This window comes from Ranitomeya variabilis, chromosome 4 (assembly GCF_051348905.1).
Source record: "Ranitomeya variabilis isolate aRanVar5 chromosome 4, aRanVar5.hap1, whole genome shotgun sequence".
NCBI classification, from domain to species: Eukaryota; Metazoa; Chordata; class Amphibia; order Anura; family Dendrobatidae; genus Ranitomeya; species Ranitomeya variabilis.
The window spans coordinates 388,847,715-388,871,218 of NC_135235.1; the positions used below are offsets into that span (position 1 = coordinate 388,847,715).

General features: G+C 44.3%; 1 protein-coding gene across 5 annotated transcripts in view; it reads right to left on the reverse strand.

Moving 5' to 3' along the window:
- LOC143767177 (uncharacterized) overlaps positions 1-23,504 on the reverse strand; it is an 81,275-nt gene that overhangs the window by 38,628 nt on the left and 19,143 nt on the right. For 4 of the 5 annotated variants that reach the window (XR_013213678.1, XM_077255272.1, XM_077255269.1 and 1 more), the window contains exons 7-12: positions 22,922-23,034; positions 22,658-22,751; positions 18,069-18,160; positions 15,213-15,339; positions 11,336-11,397; positions 11,216-11,252 (exon numbers count right to left, since the gene is read on the reverse strand). Coding sequence is in view for 4 of the 5 variants with exons in the window: in XM_077255272.1 (XP_077111387.1) it covers positions 11,216-11,252; positions 11,336-11,397; positions 15,213-15,339; positions 18,069-18,160; positions 22,658-22,751; positions 22,922-23,034 (525 nt within the window). In the remaining variant the exon portion in view is untranslated. The other variant, XM_077255273.1, reaches the window with a different exon arrangement.

Genomic DNA, 23,504 nt, shown 5'->3' on the forward strand with positions numbered 1-23,504 from the left:
TCCTGACTCCCTGAAAGGATATGAATAAAGAATTACCTTTTTTCCAGGGGTCTGTTAAAGATATATACCTAAGTAGACATCTTTTGACATCTAATGAATGGAGTTATGGAGGCTGTCTAGAGAGGGCCTGTAAGTCACTAAAGGTACCTTCAAATTAAGCGACTTTGCAGCGAGAACGACGACGATCCGTGACGTTGCAGCGTCCTGGATAGCGATTTCGTTGTGTTTGACACGCAGCAGCGATCTGGATCCCGCTGTGATATCGCTGGTCGGAGCTAGAAGTCCAGAACTTTATTTCGTCCCTGATCACCCGCTGTCATCGCTGGATCAGTGTGTGTGACACCGATCCAGCGATGTGTTCACTTGTAACCAGGGTAAATATCGGTTGCTAAGCGCAGGGCAGGCTTTACTGCCGGCCGGCGCTGACACATTCAGTGCAGGGAAGCCGCCGGCGGGGGACGTGACAGACATCAGAAGGTGAGTATGTAGTGTTTTTTTTTTTTTACTTTTACAATGGTAACCAGGGTAAATATCGGGTTACTAAGCGCGGCCCTGCACTTATTAACCCGATGTTTACCCTGGTTACCCGGGTGCTGCAGGGGGACTTCGGCATCGTTGAAGACAGTTTCAACGATGCCGAAGTCGTTCCCCTGATCGTTGGTCGCTGGAGAGAGCTGTCTGTGTGACAGCTCCCCAGCGACCTAAACAGCGACGCTGCAGCGATCGGCTCGTTGTCTATATCGCTGCAGCGTCGCTGAGTGTGACGGTAACTTAACTCTCCTCGCAGATGTTAGAGCGACCAAAAGAGCTGTTTTCAAGGACAGAACTTTTATAGGAGCCGATTCTAAAGGCTCAAAGGGGGCTTCCGTCAAAGCTGTAAGTACCAAGTTTAGGTCCCACGGGGCTAGTTTTTTCTTAACTATGGGTCTTGATCTAGCCGCTGCTTTGATAAACCTAGCAATCCAATAATTGTTAGCTAAATTACAATTGTATAAAGCCCCTAAAGCTGACACATGGACTCTAAGGGTACTTGTAGCTAGCCCCATCTCTAGACCTCTCTGCAGGAACTCCAGAATCTTAGTAATACTGACTTTTTGACCCATCTGTGATCCTGAAACAGTCAAGAACTTTCTCCAGACTCTAACATAAATATTTGTCGTGGAAACCTTCCTGCTTTTTAATAAAGTATTAATTAGTCCTTGTGAAAATCCCCTTTTCTTTAGTAATGACCCTTCAAATTCCACGCCGTCAGATGTAAATTGGACACTCGTGGATGGAGAATTGGACCTTGGGAGAGAAGGTCTGGGAGAGAAGGTCTGGGAGTTCAGGGAGAATCCAAGGCTGAGAAATGGACATTTTCCTCAGCCACAGAAACCACGTCCTCCTGGGCCAAAACAGCGCTACTAGGATTACCCGAGCTCTGTCCTCCCGAATCTTCCTCAGAACAATCGGTATCAAGTTCAATGGGGGAAAGGCATAGGCCATATTGAAGTGCCATGGAATTAGGAGGGCATCCACTGCGTACGGATTGTCTCTAGGGAGTAAAACCGGTGACACTTTTTGTTCTCTTTGCTGGCGAAGAGGTCTATATCTGGTCACCCCCAAAGAAGTGTGATCTGGTTGAGGACGGTCTGATTGAGAACCCAATCTCCTTGCCCGAGTTTCCTGCAACTTAGATAATAGGCCATGATGTTGTGTTTTCCCTTTATATGAAGAGATGTGAGTGACAGTAGATGAGTTTCGGCTATCTGCAAGATACGACCCGCCACTTCCACTAAAGATCTGGATCGGGTTCCCCCCTGATGGTTAATATAAGCTACGGTTACCTGATTGTCTGAGAATAGCCTGACGTGATGGCCCTGTAAGGACATAAGGAAATAACTCAGAGCTCGTTCTACTGTCAATAACTCTAAAAGGTTAGAGGAGAAACTTTGTTCGGAATGTGACCAAACTCCCTGGACCCACATATCACCCATATGTGCTCCCCATCCCCTGGGACTAGCATCTGTGGTAACTACACGAGTTATATGGTTTATCCAGGGAACCCCAGTCCGTAAGTTCTGTATGTGTAACCACCAACGTAAGGACTGAATAGAGTCATCAGACAAGGAAAAGGTACTATCTAGGTGGCCCTCCAACAGACGAGTATTGCACAATACATCCCACTGTAGGACTCTGGTGTGGTACTGGGCCCAAAGAACCACCGGGATACACGACGTGAGTGAGCCTAACAGTGACATCGCTCCTCTTAATGTTACCGATGGATTATTAACAACCTTGAATATTTGCCGTTGAATTTATTCTACCTTTGTATCTGGTAGACGGCATTCCTGCAACCTTCAGTTCAATATGAGATCCAGGAATTCTTGAACCCTTAGAGGCTGTAAACGGGATTTTTTAAAATTAATAATCCAACCCAACCTTTGTAAGGCTGCAGTCACTTTTGCTAGTTGGCCCGAGCAGTGTGATTCTGAGTTCCCTATTATCAATAGGTCATCCAGATATGGAACCACTAGAATATCCTGTTCATGAAGATGTGCCATGACCTCCACCATTATGTTCGTGAACACACGAGGAGCAACCGCAACACCAAAGGGGAGTGCCCTGTATTGGAAGTGTTTAACCGCCCCGCCTAGTAAGACTGCTACCCTTAAAGGGAACCTATCACCCCGTTTTTTTCGGTATGAGATAAAAATACTGTTAAATAGGGCCTGAGCTGTGCATTACAATAGTGTAGTTTGTGGACCCCGATTCCCCACCTATGCTGCCGAAATACGTTACCAAAGTAGTCGTTTTCGCCTGTCAATCGGGCTGGTCAGGTCGGATGGGCGTGGTTTCTTCCCCCAGATATTGCGTAGTTTTCCGTTGGTGGCGTAGTGGTGTGCGCATGTCCAAGGTCCCGAATCCTGCACAGGGGTGTGAAAATAGCAGCGATGTCCGTTATTCCATTAGTGGTCGGTGGGCGCGGCCATCTTTCTTTGGCCGCGCGTGCGCAGAAGCGGCGCTCTGCTGGCCGCGGCTTCAGGAAAATGGCCGCGGGATGCCGCGCGTGCGCAGATGGATATCGCGGCGGCCATTTTCCTGAAGCCGCGGCCAGCAGAGCGCCGCTTCTGCGCACGCGCGGCCAAAGAAAGATGGCCGCGCCCACCGACCACTAATGGAATAACGGACATCGCTGCTATTTTCACACCCCTGTGCAGGATTCGGGACCTTGGACATGCGCACACCACTACGCCACCAACGGAAAACTACGCAATATCTGGGGGAAGAAACCACGCCCATCCGACCTGACCAGCCTGATTGACAGGCGAAAACGACTACTTTGGTAACGTATTTCGGCAGCATAGGTGGGGAATCGGGGTCCACAAACTACACTATTGTAATGCACAGCTCAGGCCCTATTTAACAGTATTTTTATCTCATACCGAAAAAAACGGGGTGATAGGTTCCCTTTAAATACCACTGGTATTCTGCGTGTATAAGGACATGATAATAGGCGTCTTTAAGATCTACAACGACCATAAAACACTTGTCAAACAATAGCTTTATTGCTGTTTTCACAGACTCCATTTTAAATGATTGGACCCATAAGAATTTATTCAGGCCTTTAAGGTTGATGATGGTGCGAAAAGAATTGTCTAGTTTTTTAACCAAGAAGAGGGGGGAATAAAATCCTTTACCCCTTTGCGCTTCAGGAACCTCCACCAATACGCCCTTTTGCTTAAGTTCCTGGACCTCAGACTCTAATGCCAGTTGTTCTGCAGGTGAAGAACGTACAGGTGTTACTAGAAATGTATCATTAGGAATGTTTTGAAAATCAAACTTTAGTCCCGATTTAATAATCTTCAGGAGCCATGGGCTACAGGAAATATTAAGCCAAGCCGGATTGAAGGCCAAAAGCCTGCCTCCCACCCGGTCCGGCAGTCATTGTGGCTTTCTGTTGTCCCGAAAGGAGTTGAACATGTAGCCTCTACCTTTCTTCCTATTGGTGTCATATCTGGGTTTTCCTCTGTTTGACCTTGTCCGGTCAAACCATCTTCTGTTAGTGCCCCGTCTGTAGGTGGGTCTTCCCAGGTAGGGGAATCGTTTTTTTACTATCTCCCGCTTTTTCTAATAACTCATCCAGAACTGGACCGAATAGGTGCGCCCCTTCACACGGAATGCTGCACAACTTTGATCTGGCCTGCATGTCCCCCTGCCAAAATTTCAGCCAGATGACCCTACGGGCCGAATTAAAAAGTGCCGCCGATCTGGCCGCCAATTTCACCGAATCTGCTGATGCATCAGCAAGATAAGCTGCAGCCCCTTGAATCATAGGAAGGGAAGATAATATTTCACTTCTTGGAGTCTTATCTTTAAGCTGATCCTCTAGGCTGTCCAGCCACACCATCATAGAGCATCCTGTACAGGAGGCTGCAATTGATGGTCTGAGAGCCCCTGCTGATGTTTCCCAAGCTCCCTTAAGAAACACATCGGATCTCTTGTCTAGTGGGTCCTTTAAAGTTCCCAAATCCTCAAACGGCAGCGAGGATTTCTTGGAAGCCTTAGCCACGGCCGCATCAAGTTTTGGGGCTTTATCCCATGTCACAGATGCTGTCTCCTCAAACGGATATTTTCTCTTAAATGATGGAGGAAGAGAACCTTTCCTTTCAGGCTTTTTCCACTCTCGTGTAATGAGGGAGCTTACTTTGTCTACTACAGGAAAACATCTACGAGACTTTCTGTCTAGTCCTTTAAACATGACATCCTGCATAGATTTCTTTGACAGGGTTTCCTCAATTCCTATAGTGTTATTCACTGCCTTGACAAGGCGGTCTATCCGGTCAAAGGAAAAACATGAATGACCGTACTCAGTCTCTGAGGAAGATGATGATGTATGAGAAACCACTGACTTCAGCTCCCCTGAGTCACTGTCCTCAAATAAACTTGGGGATCTAGGTTCTCTTTCTCTAGATATTTAGAGGACCGTTGTTTCCCCTGATAGACATGGAGAGAGGGATTATAAGGGGAGACACACATCACTAAGTGAACTTTCTCGGCGATCACTTTCCCCTATAGTAACCGAGTGGTACCGTAGATTGCGGGGGACCCTCTCCGCCGTTGTAACGTCCTTACGACTTGAGGATTTCCCGGCTTTAGAACTTTGATCAGCTCTATCATCTCCAGGATGACTACTGCCACTAGATCGCCGCTGGGTGCTTACTGTTTCGGGCTTCTCCAAGGATTGACACTGCTGCTCAGACTGCAACGGTTCCTGCTCCCGAGACTCCATTGTAATATTGATAGGAAGCATGTGGTAGCCCATACGGAATCCTTAAATACAGGCCCCTTTAGGTACCTCCCCCGGATGGGGTCAGCAGGTTAATCCAGGTGAACTGCCTGGTACACCGCATATGGGAGGCCCCTCCCCCAGAAGCTCGCCCCCTTATCGGAACCTCCCCCACAGCTGTGCCGTACGTCGCTCTTAATGGCCTCACCTGACCCTATAACCGCCAAGCGCCCGCATTCCCCCGCTGTGCACTGCAGGGCGCCGCCATATTCACTGCTGCGGCGCAACTGCGCATGCGCCATCACTCCTCGCCGGCCATAAACTACAGGGCGCCGCCATATTTACCGCCGCGACCCAACTGCGCATGCGCCGCCGCTATGTCCAGAACGTCGACCCGCCGCCACACGTGTTACACACCGCCGGTCCGCCAGCTCCGCCGCAGGACTACGGAAGACAGGGCCCTCCCATAACATACAGACCTGTACCTGCGGCGATGGGACACTCCAAAGTCGGCACTCCCCCGAAGGCTGCTTTCCTCTGCTGTTGCCTACCCCCACAGCCCTCTTGTGTGGCACCTCCAGCGCACCGGACCCGACCGAGGAAGGGGAACCCCCGCTTCCAGAACCGGCCTGTCGACCCTGGGTACTGTCTTCAGTCTTCACCTTTCTTCTTAAGGCAAGTCTGTAGGGTCCCCTGTCAGGGACAGGAAACCAACTGATGCGGGTGAGAGGTGCCGGCCGCCCTTTTATCTCTGTAGGTTTCCTGTCCCTGAAGGGCGGATCCCCTCTCTCGTTAGTGCTCGTTAGTGCTGTCATGGCGACTGAATAAAATTGTATTGGGCAATCATAGCATGTCAGTTACTGGTCCAGGAATTATGTGCCCGTTACAGGACCTGCAGGTGCCAGGAATTATGTGCCTGATACTGGTACTGCAGGACCTGCAGGTGCCAGGAATTATGTGCCTGATACTGGCACTGCAGGGCCTGTATGTACCAGGAATTATGTGCCCATTACAGGACCTACAGGTGCCAGGAATTATGTGCCTGATACTGGCCCTGCAGGACCTGTACCTTGGTTTATTGATTCATTATTGACTCAAAGATAATAAATTCCTCTCAAAGAGAGATAACAAGTCTTGAACCTGGCTGTCCAACAGGAAACACAATTTAACAAGTAGACGTGTGCACAGCCTAATTTAGAGGTGCCAAGGTAGGTTCCAAAACCCTAGTAATATGTAAGAAAGACCTGGCACTCAACTCATATGCAAGCGGTTTATTGTTGAAGTAACAAAAACGTTTCGGTCACACAATACGACCTTCATCAGTTACTGTAAACACAACTCAGAACTCAGTGTAAAAAAAGAAAAATAAAGTATATACATAACTCAATTCCAAGCAGGAAAATAATGTGGCATGGTATTGGAAAAAAACAATATTGTACATAGGAATAAGAAGAAACTAATCTTGGCACAATACTGGTAGACACAGGGTGGAATAGTGTTAGAAGGGGTCACATACCGTTTTGTGGATGGTGAAAAAGAAGGTGTGCCAGAATGGGCAAGCAGTGGGAAGCTTCTGTAATATAAGGGACTAGCTGTACTACCCGGCTTCGCCCGGGTTAATGACTGCTGTTAGCAAAATAGAATGTGTTAACAAAAATTTATTCTGCACACAAAAACCACAAAACAAATAGATAGAAATGTAATTATTAAAAGGCAAAAACTAAGCAAATAGAAGCATTTCACAACATATATTAGCTTTGTTATACTGAGAATGTCTTTGTTGCCTATATTAACCAATCAGAGCTCAGGTTAATTAACTGTAGCAAAATAGAAGCTGAGCTGTGATTGGTTGCTATTGGCAGCCTGATAAATCCCCAGCCAACAGGAAGCCCTCCCCCCTGGCAGTATATATTAGCTCACACATACACATAATAGACAGGTCATGTGACTGACAGCTGCCGTATTTCCTATATGGTACATTTGTTGCTCTTGTAGTTTGCTTATTAATCAGATTTTTATTTTTGAAGGACAATACCAGACTTGTGTGTGTTTTAGGGCGAGTTTTATGTGTCAAGTTGTGTGTGTTGAGTTGCGTGTGGCGACATGCATGTAGCGACTTTTGTGAGATGAGTTTTGTGTGGCGACATGCGTGTAGCAACATTTTGTGTGTTGAGTTGCATGTGACAGGTTAGTGTAGCAAGTTGTGTGCAGCAAGATTTGTGCATGGCGAGTTTTGCGCGTGGCGAGTTTTATGTGTGGTGCATTTTGAGTATGTGCAAGTTTTGTGTGAGGCAACTTTTGCATGTGGTGCAACTTTTGTACATGTGGCAATTTTTCTGTGTGTGCAAGTTTTGCATGAGGTGAGTTTTCCATGAGGTGAGTTTTGCACGTGTGGCGAGTTTTGCGTGAGCCTAGTTTTGCATATGGCGAGTTTTGCATGTAGCGAGTTTTGAGTGGTGACTTTTGTGTTTCGACTTTTATGTGGCGAGGTTGGTGTGTGTGTGTGGTGAAATGTGTGCTGAGGGTGGTATATGTGTTCAAGCACGTGGTAGTGTGTGGCGCATTTTGTGTTTGTGTTCATATCCCCGTGTGTGGTGAGTATCCCATGTCGGGGCCCCACCTTAGCAACTGTACGGTATATACTCTTTGTCGCCATCGCTCTCATTCTTTAAGTCCTCATTGTTCACATCTGGCAGCTGTCAATTTTCCTCCAACACTTTTCCCTTCACTTTTTCCCCATTATGTAGATAGGAGCAAAATTGTTTGGTGAATTGGAACGCGCGGGGTTAAAATTTCACCTCACAACATAGCCTATGACGCTCTCGGGGTCCAGACGTGTGACTGTGCAAAATTTTGTGGCTGTAGCTGCGACGGTACAGATGCCAATCCCGGACATACACACATACATACATACACACATTCAGCTTTATATATTAGATATACCTGTATGTAATCTCCTGTATATAGTATATACCTGTGTGTCATCTCACCTATATATAGTATATATCTGTGTGTCATCTCCTGTATATAGTATATACCTGTATGTCATCTCCTCCTATACATAGCATATACCTGTGTCATCTCCTCCTGTATATACTATATACCTGTAGGTAATCTGCTCCTGTATATAGTATATACCTGTGTGTCATCTCCTCCTGTATATAGTATATACCTGTATGTCATCTCCTCCTGTATGTAGTATGTACCTGTATGTCATCTCCTCCTCTATATAGTATATACCTGTGTGTCATCTCTCCTGTATATAGTATATATCTGTGTGTCATCTCCTCCTGTATATAGTATATACCTGTGTGTCATCTCCCCTGTAAATAGTATATACCTGTGTGTCATCTCCTGTATATAGTATATAGCTGTATGCCATCTCCTCCTGTATTAGCCCTCGTTCACACGTTATTTGGTCAGTATTTTTACCTCAGTATTTGTAAGCTAAAATGGCAGCCTGATAAATCCCCAGCCAACAGTAAGCCCACCCCCTGGCAGTATATATTAGCTCACACATACACATAATAGACTGGTCATGTGACTGACAGCTGCCGGATTCCTATATGGTACATTTGTTGCTCTTGTAGTTTGTCTGCTTATTAATCAGATTTTTATTTTTGAAGGATACCAGACTTGTGTGTGTTTTAGGGCGAGTTTCGTGTGTCAAGTTGTGTGTGTTGAGTTGCGTGTGGCGACATGCATGTAGGGACTTTTGTGAGATGAGTTTTGTGTGGCGACATGCGTGTAGCAACTTTTTGTGTGTCGAGTTGCATGTGACAGGTTAGTGTAGCAAGTTGTGTGCAGCAAGTTTTGCGCATGGCGAGTTTTGCGCGTGGCGAGTTTTATGTGTGGTGCCTTTTGAGTATGTGCAAGTTTTGTGTGAGGCAACTTTTGCATGTGTTGCAACTTTTGTGCATGTGGCAATTTTTCTGCGTGTGGCAATTTTTCTGCGTGTGCAAGTTTTGCGTGTGGCGAGTTTTGCACGTGTGGCGAGTTTTGCATGTGGAGAGTTTTGCGCGTGGCGAGTTTTGAGCGGCGACTTTTGTGTTTCTACTTTTATGTGGCGAGGTTGGTGTATGTGTGGTGAAATGTGCACTGAGGGTGGTATATGTGTTCGAGCACGTGGTAGTGTGTGGCGCATTTTGTGTGTGTGTTCATATCCCCGTGGTGGTGTGATTATCCCATGTTGGGGCCCCACCTTAGCAACTGTACAGTATATACTCTTTGGTGCCATCGCTGTCATTCTTTAAGTCCCCCTTGTTCACATCTGGCAGCTGTTAATTTGCCTCCAACACTTTTCCTTTCATTTTTTCCCCATTATGTAGATAGGGGCAAAATTGTTTGGTGACTTGGAAAGCGCGGGGTTAAAATTTCACCTCACAATATAGCTTTGACGCTCTCAGGGTCCAGACGTGTGACTGTGCAAAATTTTGTGCCTGTAGCTGCGACGCCTCCAACACTTTTCCTTTCACTTTTTCCCCATTATGTAGATAGGGGCAAAATTGTTTGGTGAATTGGAAAGCGCGGGGTTAAAATTTCACCTCACAACATAGCCTATGACGCTCTCGGGGTCCAGACGTGTGACTGTGCAAAATTTTGTGGCTGTAGCTGCTACGGTTCAGATGCCAATCCCGGACATACATACATACATACATACATACACACACACACACATTCAGCTTTATATATTAGATATAACCTATAAGTAAGCGCGTCCTGCTCCCTCCCTGCTGCCTCTCAGCGCTCAAATATAAGCGGTTTTGCTTAGGATGCCAGACAAGCGGTGGACACCGCGTCTGCAGCGTTGTACAGGAAGTAAGACACCATCGGATCCGCACCTCAGATTCACCATGAGGCACATGCACTGAACCACCAATGTATTTTCATTCATTCAGGCTGCTATACCATCCATCCATGCTATACCCCTTCCTTCAGATTAATGGTATTTAAGTTCATTTACACAGCACCACGCCATCTGGCTCCTTATTTATAGGTTATATCCCTTATATTACAGAAGCTTCCCACTGCTTGCCCATTCTGGCACACCTTCTTTTTCACCATCCACAAAATGGTATGTGACCCCTTCTAACACTATTCCACCCTGTGTCTACCAGTATTGTGCCAAGATTAGTTTCTTCTTATTCCTATGTACAATATTGTTTTTTCCAATACCATACCACATTATTTTCCTGCTTGGAATTGAGTTATGTATATACCGTACTTTATTTTTCATTTTTTACACTGAGTTCTGTTATATTGTGTTTACAGTAACTGATGAAGGTCGTATTGTGTGACCGAAACGTTTTTGTTACTTCAACAATAAACCGCTTGCATATGAGTTGAGTGCCAGGTCTTTCTTAGGCTACGTTCACATTTGCGTTGCGTCAGGCGCAGCGACGCATGCGTCATGCGCCCCTATATTTAACATGGGGGGGCGCATGGACATGCGTTGCACTTGCGTTTTGTGACGCATGCGTCACTGTGGTGCATGCGTCAGGGCGCAGAGGACGCTGCAAGATGCAGTTTTTTCTGCGCCAAAAACCATGCAAAAGTGGACACATGCGTCACAAAACGCTGCGTTGTGCATTCGTTTACATTTGCGTTGTGCGTTGCGTCGCCGACACAGCACCGCACAACGCAAATGTGAACGTAGCCTTACATACAACAGGAACCACAGTGACAGTCAGAGAGTGAAGAAATACTGATCAATTAGTTATATCATAACAGCTTGTGCATGGTTAGAATCTAAACTCAGAAAAGCTTCTTCAGCTCCTGGCATTAACAAACTCTAAAATAAACAAAACAGTACAAAACGTGTAAACATATGCCATAATTGATAAATTATTGGCGATAATCTGCCCAACTGAGCACATGTAAGAACTTGCTTTATTCATGGTGCGGAAATTCTTAACGGTTTTAAAAACGAAAGCCCTAAATACTCACGTTTCATGCACTTGTCAGATGAAGATGGCCCTGCGCCCTTTTAAAAAAAATACACAAATAGCCAATAAATATAAATCCGCAGGAAATGAAAATGATATATATTACATATATTTTACTTACTGACATCTGTCTGCTTGTTTGTTTACTCTGTTGTAGATCTTGTAAATACTGATCAAATTGCTCTGCCAAAAGTAAAGGACAATAAAAACCAAACCATACTAGAGATTCATTAAATTTCAATGTAACCATTTTACTGCAACTTTTTTATTTTTTTTTTACATATATTTTTAAATATTTTTTAATATTATTATTTATATAGCACCATTGATTCCATGGTGCTGTACATGAAAAGGGGTTATATACAAATTACAGACATCACTTACAGTAAACAAACTAACAATTACAGACTGATACAGAGGGGCGAGGACCCTGCCCTTGCGGGCTTACATTCTACAGGATGGTGGGGAAGGAAACAGTAAATTGGGGGGTTGCAGTAGCTCCGATGGGGTTGGTGTGGAGGCAGCAGGGTCAGTGCAGGCTGTAGGCTTTCTTGAAGAGGTGGGTTTTCAGGTTCCGTCTGAAGGATCCGAATATAGTTGACAGACAGACGTGTTGGGGCAAAGAATTCCAGAGGATGGTGGATATTCAGGAGAAGTCTTGGAGGCGGTTGGGTGAGGAGCGAATAAGTGTGGAGGAGAGAAGGAGGTCTTGGGAGGACCGGAGATTACGTGAGGGAAGATATCAGGAGATTAGTTGAGAGATATATGGAGGAGACAGGTTATGGATGGCTTCGTAGGTCAGTGTTAGTCATTTGAACTGGATACGCTGAGGGAATGGGAGCCAGTGAAGAGATTTGCAGAGGAGAGAAGCGGAGAAGTAGCGAGGAGAGAGATGAATTAATCTGGCAGCAGAGTTATGGATGAACTGGAGAGGTGCAAGAGTGTTAGCAGGGAGGCCACAGAGGAGGATGTTGCAGGAGTGTAGGCAGGAAATGATGAGGGGCATGCACAAGCATTTTAGTAGATTGAGGGTTGAGGAAAGGAAAGATTCTGGAGATATTTTTGATCTGGAGGCAACAGGAGGTGGAAAGAGCTTGGATTTGCGGTTTGAAGGACAGGGCAGAGTCAAGGGTTACTCCGAGGCAGTGGACTTCCGGTACGGGGGAAAGCATAATGTCATTAATGGTGATAGATAGATAGATCAGGTAAGGAAGATCTGAGATGGAGGAAAGATGATGAATTCAGATTTGTCCACATTGAGTTTGAGGAAGCGGGAGGAGAAGGAGGAGGATATGGCTGATAGACACTCCAGGATTCTAGACAGCAGAGCGGTGACACTATCCTGCTATTCAGTATATGTGCTTTTTTCCCTTTACTTCCTGTGAGATTTTGTTTTGGGGGCATTTCAAAGGGGACTTTACAGGAGGATGGTCCTACAGGCACTTCTCTATAGCTTCTATTACCCCCACAAAACAGGACGTCATCAGGGGCCAACACTGCAGTCACTTACCACAGCTTTGTCGCTGCTGTTCCATGATGACGTCCTGTTTCAGGGGGTAAATAATGAGAAGGGATGGCATCTTCAGTGGCCACAACACATGTCTTTTGTGCCTGCATCTTCAGTGGCCGTCGCCATAGTCCCGGCTTCTGACACCACTCGTTCCCTGAAATGAGATGTCCTCAGGAGGTGGTCATAGAAGCAGTGTGAGAGAAAAAAGCGCTGCCCCAAAGCTTCTATAACCGCCCTCAAATTAATCAACATCAGGGGGATGACATTGGTATCACTTAGCCTGTTTCTATCAGGCTAGGATGATACATTTGAAGGCAGTGACAGAAGTTGTGGGGCGGCGCTTCTGTCACTACCTACTGATGACGTTTCTTTTGAGGATTATGGCAGAAGCAGTGGGGCACTGGTGTAACTCACCCTGCTTCTATCTCTGCCTCTTCATAAATGATTGAAGATGTGACAGGAGCTGTGGGGCAGTGCTGGTGTCACTCACCATACTTCGATTATTGCCCCCTTATGACTATTCCAATGTTTACTTTATAATGCATATTTTTTATTTAACTGGTGTAAAAAAAAAAAAATCATAGATTTGTAAAAATAAAATGGCTCGAGTCCCCATTTTCCAAAACTCATAACATTTTTATTTTTGGTCAATGGGACTGTGTGCAGGCTTATTTTTTTTGTGGTCGCTTGATGTCTTTAGTTATACTATCTTGGGGTAGATATGACTCTTTGATAGCTTGTTGTTTGTTTGTTTTTTGTAGCATTGTGGTAACCCAAAACCGACACTTCTGGCTTTTCAACTTTTTTTTTCTGTACAGTTTTTACAACTCCTCATGCAGTCTCCGGCTAATTAGAAAAAAACTTGGGTCAAGTGGGAGGAGTGCTGGTCCAAGTTTAAAAGAAGGGACAGTAAAGTCTTATGCCAGGACTGTTAAAAAAGCCATGGACCACACATCCAAAAATCATACATTGATCTAATGCCGCTGGGCACAAATTTACAAAAATGAACATTTTCTTTTTCTACAGCATTGGCATACTGCATTCTGTCTCGTCCTTTTTTTACTTGGACCAGCACTCCTCCCATTTGCACAGGTGTTTTTAATTAGGGGTTCGGCCTATATTTTTTACCCTTAGGCTGAGAGCTTATGAGTTTTCTAGGTCCTTTCACTTGGTGTTGGTGCTGTGTTGCGGTCATTATATCTGTGGTTTTATGCCTGTAAGGGTGGTGTGGCCTGAAGTGTTAGGGACGCATGGCGTCATACCTTTAAGACTATAAGACCCACTGAGAGGTTCGATGTGACGTAGCAGTGGGCTTCATTCAGTCTCATCAGAATGTTAAATTAACAACCCCATGTTAAGTTTCGTAAATTTTTGCCTAGTTGCATTAGATCAACGCATGATTTTTGGCTGTGCAGTCCATGTCTTTTTCTACAGCTCTGGCACACTATTAACAATCGACAGTGACAATTAAGAGGTTAACAGCAGCAATTGGAGTGTCCGCAGCAATCGCTGCTGTTAGAGGCAGATGCTAGCTATATACTACAGCTGGCATCTGGACTGTGTGGAGTGGGCTCTGCTTCTGAGCCCGCTCCAAAGTCTTTGACATTCTCCATGAAGAATATATCCGTCATAGAGTGTTAGCTTTTTTATGTTATGTTTTTTGTTTTGTTTTTTAATTTATTTACATACATTTTTAACATTTTTATAAAGTTTCTTTTAAAAAAAAAAAAAAATTGTAGATGTGATTCATAAAAACTAGTGGTATACAAGGACAGGAAGAGTTCATACATGATCTTTCTCTTGTCCCTGCAGCCTGCCAGCTTCCCCACAGGTCCCTCTCTCCATCACTTTGAATGAAAACCGGGGAGGGCATTTTAAACTGCTGTATCTCAGCCTGGATTCCAGCTACAGCAGTGATCCAGGGCTCATTTTAATGCTTAGATTCTTCAAGGTTTTCGAGGCCCAGTCCATAATATCATGGGGTAAAGTGAGTCGGGAGTGTGGGCTGCCACACACCTGCAACTCTCACGTTAAACCTTGATATCTCGGGCTGGGTCATTACAGCAGCGGTTCTCTTCTCACTTTAAGGGCTCATACTCACTTGCGCGAAACTCGGATGAGTCTTTAACGGCAATACCCGGCGCTGCTGCCGGCACTCAGATCAAAGCGTCCGGCCGCATAGGAATACATGCAGCCGCACGCTCCTCTGTGCCAGGTATTGCTGTGCGAGACTCATCCGAGTTTCGCGCAAGTGAGTATGAGCCCTAAAGCTGAGAAGCTGTAGCTGTGATCACAGCTGAGATATGGCTATGAGAAGCCAGGTTGTATCTTGGCTACTGAGTTGGCATCCTACAAGGATGTAAGAAATACGTCCTTGGAAGGGAATGAGTTAAAAATAGTGGCTTATGTAAATCTAGTGGATGTTTTGAGGCTCACATGTAGGTTCAAGACTGTTACATGAGACCCATTAATTGTCTTATTCCCTCACCAGAGGTGATTTCTTTGGGAACATTTTCCTCTTTAATCTTCACTAGAAGCCAGTCCTCCTCCTCTTCCTCTTCTGATCCTGTTCCATCTTCTGAATCGTCTTCTGGTTTTTCCATGTTTATGTTTTTCTTTATTGGCCAAATAGAAAAAGATGGGAAAAAAAAAAAAATAGTTTGTGAATGTTAGAAAATATGTATGAAACATTCAACTAATAGATGTTATAAAATGAAACCACATGAACCACAGGAATAAAGATGCTCATCATGTCTGGCTAGTAATATTCACACATCAAGCCTGACTTCATACATACAGTATTTTCAAGAGCCTGTGATTATTTCCTGTTGATCAAGCACTTGAACTATTATTATTTGTCTGGTGATGCATGAACAGGTCTTATGAGCAATCAGATTGAAAACTTTCTCTTATCATAGTTTTACTGCAATTGCTTTATCTACACCCCCAGAAAGAAGCCACAAAGTGAAACGTACGTTGGCGTTTCCCAGCATGTGCATCAATCCTACTAAGGTACATATAAAATACACTGCTCAACAAAATAAAAGGGAACACTTAAACAACAGAATATAACTCCAAGTAAATCATACTTCCGTGAAATCAAACTGTCCACTTAGGATGCAACACTGTTTGACAATCAATTTCACATGCTGTTGTGCAAATGGAATAGACAACAGATGGAAATTATTGGCTATTATCAAGACACACTCAAAAAAGAAGTGGTTCTGCAGGTGGGGACCACAGACCACATCTCAGTACCAATGCTTTCTGGCTGATGTTTTGGTCAGTATTGAATGTTGGTTGTGCTTTCACACTCGTGGTAGCATGAGACGGACTCTACAACCCACACAAGTGGTAGTGCAGCTCATCCATGATGGCACATCAATGCGAGCTGTGGTAAGTGTTAAGGTTTGCAGTGTCTGTCAGCGCAGCGTCCAGAGGCTGGAGGCGCTACTAGGAGACAGGCCAGTACACCAGGAGACGTGGAGGGGGCCGTAGGAGGACAACAACCCAGCAGCAGGACCGCTACCTCAGCCTTTGTGCAAGGAGGAACACTGCCAGAGGCCTGCAAAATGACCTCCAGCAGGCCACAAATGAGCATGTGTCTGCACAAACGGTTAGAAACCGACTCCATGAGGATGGTCTGAGTGCCCAACATCCACAGATGGGGGTTCTGCTCACAGCCCAACACAGTGCAGGACGCTTTGCATTTGCCACAGAACACCAGGATTGGCAAATTTGCCACTGGCGCCCTGTGCTCTTCACAGATGAAAGCAGGTTCACACTGAGCACATGTGACAGACGTGACAGAGTCTGGAGATGCCGTGGAGAGCGATCTGCTGCCTGCAACATCCTTTCAAATGACCGGTTTGGCAGTGGGTCAGTAATGGTGTGGGGTGGCATTTCTTTGGAGCGTTGCACAGCCCTCCATCTGTTCGCAAGAGGTAGCCTGACTGCCATTAGGTACCGAGATGAGATCCTCAGGCCCCTTTGTGAGACCATTTTGCTGGTGCGGTTGGCCCTGGGTTCCTCCTAATGCAGGACAATGCCAGACCTCATGTGGCTGGAGTGTGTCAGCAGTTCCTGCAAAATGAAGGCATTGAAGCTATGGACTGGCCCGCTCATTCCCCAGACATGAATCCGATTGAACACATCTGGGACATCATGTCTCGCACCATCCACCAACGTCACATTGCACCACAGACTGTCCAGGAGTTGGCGGATGCTTTACTCCAGGTCTGAGAGGAGATCCCTCAGGAGACCAGCCGCTGCCTCATCAGGAGCATGCCCAGGCATTGTAGGGAAGTCATACAGGCCACACACAATACTGAGCATCAATTTGACTTGTTTTAAGGACACTACATTCCACTTTAATTTTGTGTGGGACTCCAAATCCAGGCCTCCATTGGTTAATAAATTTGATTTCCATTGATGATTTTTGTGTAATTTTGTTGTCAGCACATTCTACTTTGTACAGAACAAAGTATTCAATGAGAATATTTCATTCATTCAGATCTAGGATGTGTTATTTGAGTGTTCCCTTTATTTTTTTTAGCAGTGTAGATATGGCTCTTCAGGTCTGCTGGTACTTACCTAGCTACATGCATTAATCAGCAACCCTCTTTTTTTATTGCCTTTACCTTTCTATCTCACACAAGCAACCTCTCTTGCATGCAGTCTATACTGATAGCCTTTATCTGTATCTAATGCACTGGCACCTTACCATGTATGTATTCTTGCTTCAATAGCTGTCTCTGGACATAACATTCATCTATTCCTGCTTGCATGGTTGCACATTATTATTATTTCCACTTTATTTGATATTGTACCATATATTATTTGATATTGTACCATATATACAGCTCCAGTGTGCATTTGGCTTATATTTCATTGACTTAACTGCAATTGACCACTAGAGGTCGCTCACAACCCATTGTATGTGTGCCTGAGGGACTACTTGCTTAAAAAAATAGTGAAATTTCTTTTTTGATATATATATATATATATATATATATATATATATATATATATATATATATATATATATATATATATATATATATATATAGCGCGATTGGTATTGCACAGGCTTCTTTGCCCATTTTTCCCTTTTTCTTTACCCCTTTTTTTATATATATTTCTCAATAAAGATTTGTTAAATTGCATTATCTGGGCTGTTTTGCTTCTATCTTTTGGGATTATATGCACCTTTTGGAAGTGCCCACTACTGAAGTTTGGGTCCTATATAGGTTTTGACTGTAATTGCTTTTGTTGCATAAATCTCTCCCATATTTGCATTACTGAGCCATACCATCTTACCTAAAATTTGCAGAAGCTAACCTACCAAGATATCCATGTCATGATGAGGAGAGTCTCTGGGTAACAGTTTGTCTTCTGAAAGCCTACATCCACTGTTATTTCCTTTAGACTTTGCATCTGTAGTGCATCAGAAGGGTTAATTGTTTTGCTACCCATGTGCAATAAATCAACAATCTCAAATTACATGAACTGCTGACATTAAATTCTGCTTAAAGGGGATGTTCCCTTTCAGACAATGTCATGCCGCAGGTGCAATTTGACAAAACATAACAAACTTTGCTGTACTTACTTTCCCCATGTCCACTAATGAGTCCCAGCTGCTGCTCCTGGTGTCTGACATTGGCTGGCGACGTGATGTCAGCTCAGCAGCCAATCAGTGAGCTCAACAGCTCTGTCCGATGTAAGAGGTTCACTGGTAAAATCCTGCAGAGGAAATATGTTTCACAGAGGTTGTTAGCTTCAGTGATATGAACCCGGATAAATGCTCCAGCATGCTATGTGCTGAGAGAGGTTAGTCCACCATGACAGGGCTGGCTTTTTGTGAACAACTAAATAGTTGGGTGGGACGGCTGTTCACTATATCTTCACCCCAGGGTGTGGTCCAGGAGGTATAGCTAGAGTCTCTGGACTCACTCAGGGTTCGGCATGTCTGAAGGTGAGCAGACCTCCAGAGCAGTGCTCATGTGAAAGACTGAAACCTGTTTCCAAGTGGGGAGGCCCCGCAGTTATACGGACTGTAGTGAATGCTGTTCACCCAGTGCTGTATATCCCACCCCCCCACAGCTGTATGTGCCCCCTAGTGATGCGTATATTCCCAGTGCTGCATTTACCCCAAAAGTGATGTATATCCCCCGAGTACTGTATATCCCCCCACCTGTGATATATATAGCCCCCAGTGAAGTATGTGACCCCACCAGTGATGTATATTTCCCCCAGGGACATATACCCCCAGTGCTGTCTGTGCTTCCTATTGATGTATATAGCCCCTCAGGGATGTCTATTCCCCCCAGCCTCCCCGGTGGTGAATATGTCCCAGCATCTCCTGTAATGTCTATTCCCCCCAGCCCCTCTTGTAATTTATATGACCCCAGAGTCTCTTGTGATGCATATATAGCAGTCTCAATGTTTCCTATGTTATGCATGTACAGTAGTCCCAGCTTCTATGTAATGTATATACAGCAGTCCCAGCGTCTCCTGTGTGATGTATATACAGCAGTCCCAGCATCTCCTGTGTGATGTATATACAGCAGTCCCAGCATCTCCTGTGTGATGTATGTACAGCAGTCCCAGCGTCTCCTGTGTGATGTATATACAGCAGTCCCAGCGTCTCCTGTGTGATGTATATACAGCAGTCCCAGCGTCTCCTGTGATTTATATACAGTCCCAGCGTCTACTGTGTGATGTATATACAGCAGTCCCAGCGTCTCCTGTGTGATGTATGTACAGCAGTCCCAGCGTCTCCTGTGTGACGTATATACAGCAGTCCCAGCGTCTCCTGTGTGATGTATGTACAGCAGTCCTAGCGTCTCCTGTGTGATGTATATACAGCAGTCCCAGCGTCTCCTGTGTGATGTATACACTGTGTGCAGAATTATTAGGCAAGTTGTATTTTAGAGGATTATTTTTATTATTGATCAACAACTATGTTCTCAATCAACCCAAAAGACTCATAAATATCAAAGCTTAATATTTTTGGAAGTTGGAGTGTTTTTTTTTTTTAGATTTAGCTATCTTAGGATTATATCTGTTTGTGCAGATAACTATTACTTTGCAGAATTATTAGGGTATGTGCACACGTCAGGATTTCTTGCAGAAATTTTCCTGACAAAAAAAAGGAAATTTCTGCCAGAAATCCGCATGCGTTTTTGACGCGTTTTTTGTGCGTTTTTTCCCAGATGCATAGAATTGCGGGAAAAACGCAGAAAAACCGCAAAATTAATGAACATGCTCATTTTTTTACAGCGATGCGTTTTTTTCTCGGAAAAAAACGCATCCATGTGCACAAAACATGCAGAATGCATTCTAAATGATAGAATGCATAATGCATGCGTTTTTAATGAGTTTTTATAGCGTTTTTATCGCAAAAAAAAGCGGGAAAAAAAACGCGAAAAAACCTGAACGTGTGCACATGGCCTCAGGCAACTTAATAAAAACCAAAAATATTTCCATCTTACTTGTTTATTTTCACCAGGTAAACCAATATAACTGCACAAAATTTAGAAATAAACATTTCTGACATGCAAAAACAAAACCCCCCAAAATTAGTGACCAATATAGCCACCTTTCTTTATGATGACACTCAACAGCCTTCCATCCATAGATTCTGTCAGTTGCTTGATCTGTTTACGATCAACATTGCGTGCAGCAGCCACCACAGCCTCCCAGACACTGTTTCGAGAGGTGTACTGTTTTCCCTCCCCGTACATCTCACATTTTATGAGGGACCACAGGTTCTCTATGGGGTTCACATCAGGTGAACAAGGGGGCCATGTCATTATTTTTTCTTCTTTGAGGCCTTTACTGGCCAGCCACGCTGTGGAGTTGCTGGAGACATGTGATGGAGCATTGTCCTGCATGAAAATCATGTTTTTCTTGAACGATACCAACTTCTTCCTGTACCACTGCTTGAAGAAGTTGTCTTCCAGAAACTGGCAGTATGTCTGGGAGTTGAGCTTCACTCCATCCTCAACCTGAAAAGGTCCCACAAGTTCATCTTTGATGATACCAGCCCATACCAGTACCCCACCTCCACCTTGCTGGTGTCTGAGCCGGAGTGGAGCTCTCTGCCCTTTATTGATCCAGCCTCTGGCCCATCCATCTAGCCCATCAAGAGTCACTCTCATTTCATCTGTCCATAAAACCTTTGAAAAGTCAGTCTTAAGATATTTCTTGGCCCAGTCTTGATGTTTTATCTTATGTTTCTTGTTCAAAGGTGGTTGTTTTTCAGCCTTCCTTACCTTGGCCATGTCCCTGACTATCGCACACCTTGTGCTTTTTCTTACTCCAGAAACGTTGCAGCTCTGAAATATGGCAAAACTGGTGGCAAATGGCATCTTGGCAGTTTCACGCTTGATTTTCTTCAATTCATGGGCAGTTATTTTGCGCCTTTTTTGCCCAACACGCTTCTTGCGACCCTGTTGGCTATTTGCCATGAAACGCTTGATTGTTCGGTGATCACGCTTCAAAAGTTTAGCAATTTCAAGACTGCTGCATCCCTCTGCAAGACATCTCACAATTTTGGACTTTTCAGAGCCCGTCAAATCTCTCTTTTGACCCACTTTGCCAAAGGAAAGGAACTTGCCTAATAATTAAAGGGACTGTCACCTGAATTTGGAGGGAACAATTTTCAGTCATATGGGCGAGGTTTTCGGGTGTTTGATTCACCCTTTCCTTACCTGCTGGCTGCATGCTGGCTGCAATATTGGATTGAAGTTCATTCTCTGTCTTCCATAGTACACGCCTGCGTAAGGCAAGATTGCCTTGTGCAGGCATGTACTACGGAGGACAGAGAATGAGCTTCAATCCAATATTGCAGCCAGCATGCAGCCAGCGGGTAAGGAAAGGATGAATCAAACACCCGCCCATATGACTGAAAATTGTTCCCTCCAAATTCAGGTGACAGTCCCTTTAAGCACACCTTATATAGGGTTTTGATGTCATTAGACAACACCCCTCCTCATTACAGAGATGCACATCACCTGATTTACTTAATTGGTAGTTGGCTCTCAAGCCTGAACAGCTTGGAGTAGGACAACATGTATAAAAAGTATCATGTGATCAAAATACAACTTGCCTAATAATTCTGCACACAGTGTATACAGCAGTCCCTGCGTCTCCTGTGTGATGTATATACAGCTGTCTCAGCGTCCTCTGTGATATAGATACAGCAGTCTCAGCATCTCCTGTGTTATGTATATACAGCAGTCCCAGCGTCTCCTATGTGGTATATATACAGCTGCCTCAGCGTCTCCTATGTGATGTATATACAGTAGTCCCAGCGTCTCCTATGTGATGTATATGATTTACAAAACTTATGCCAAAAAGTTGACTGCTCTCCTGTCCGACATAAACCTGGAAAAGCAGCTGTGTGAAGCAACATTATCAGTATCACCTAACATCACAGCTGCACCAAAGAGAGGCAGCTCCAGCCATCACATTAAAGGTGAGTTACCGTAATTAATTGTTTGACCAAATATACCGGGTAATTTTCAAGGTGATCATTTTTGTGTGGCCCCCGAATGATGGTAGAAATTTCCAAATGGCCCCCGGCTGGAAAAAGGTTCCCCACCCCTGGGGTAGACAGAACAACCGCTTCAGAGTCGCAGCGCTCATGGATTGGCTGCAGCACTGTCGACGTGATATCATCACCGCAGCCATTGTCAGACACCAAGAGCAGTGGGGGAGACTCGTCGGTGGACCCGGGGGAAGGCGAGTACAGTGCAATTTGTCTGAAAGGGAACAACCTTTTTTAAGTATTTTTCACTGTCTGTACAAAACCAATGTCTATATAAGACTTCACAACCACATTATAGTAATGACATATATGCAGGTTACTCCATATGACCATAGGTAGATCCATTCGATATGTTAATTTCCCTTACTACAAGGCCTTACCAGGGGTAATCACTGTAGGCATTGCCTCCTCAATCTTCTCCTTGAGTAACTCCTTTCTCTGCTTATTCTCCATTATTCTGTTATTGCTGCTTTCCTGTACAACACATCAGTTTGACAGTTTACAAGCCCCTTTGTCATTCTATAATTTAATTTGGGTTTGGTAGTGTTACCTGAATTATTTTATTTATACAAATACATGGCATTAAATTAAATTAAAAATAATTTAGAAAATTTTACTTTATTTTTTTTGTTTAATTGACTCACTTTTTTAGTGTGACTGCTCTTAACTTTGAAATCCCATGATGTAAGTTCACATTCCTCCATAGAATCTTGTGGTAAAAATAAACTGGAAAGTGTTTTAGGATCTTGACTTCTCTCTGTAGAAGAAAAAAAGCAATGCATTTTAGTGACTTTTCTGAGTAACTGCTCATTTGTCAGGCAAAATAATCTTTTGTGCTACACAAAAGATAATCATTCTTGGCAGTTTATCATCCTGTTTAAGTAGGACCTTGTGCTGCAATAAACAATGGCAGCCTGTGCACTGAGCGATTACTATTTGTTTTGTGTGAATATTACTATGTGGTCTCCCTGTGTAATGTTTAACGCCAGAGATCACATAATCAAAATGTACCTTAAGTCTGAAGCATTTCCCATAGGCTGCCCTTTACTAGATGTGTGATCTTTTGGTCTCTTTTTAACCTCCAGCTGTCTGGCAATTATATGTGTTACGCAACACTTGTGTAATTGCACTGGAAAGCACTGTAGACTACTCTTTCCGATACAAAAGGTCAAGGAAAAAAACATACCTAGCAGCTTACATTTTTTGGAATGGGATTTTATGGTGGAC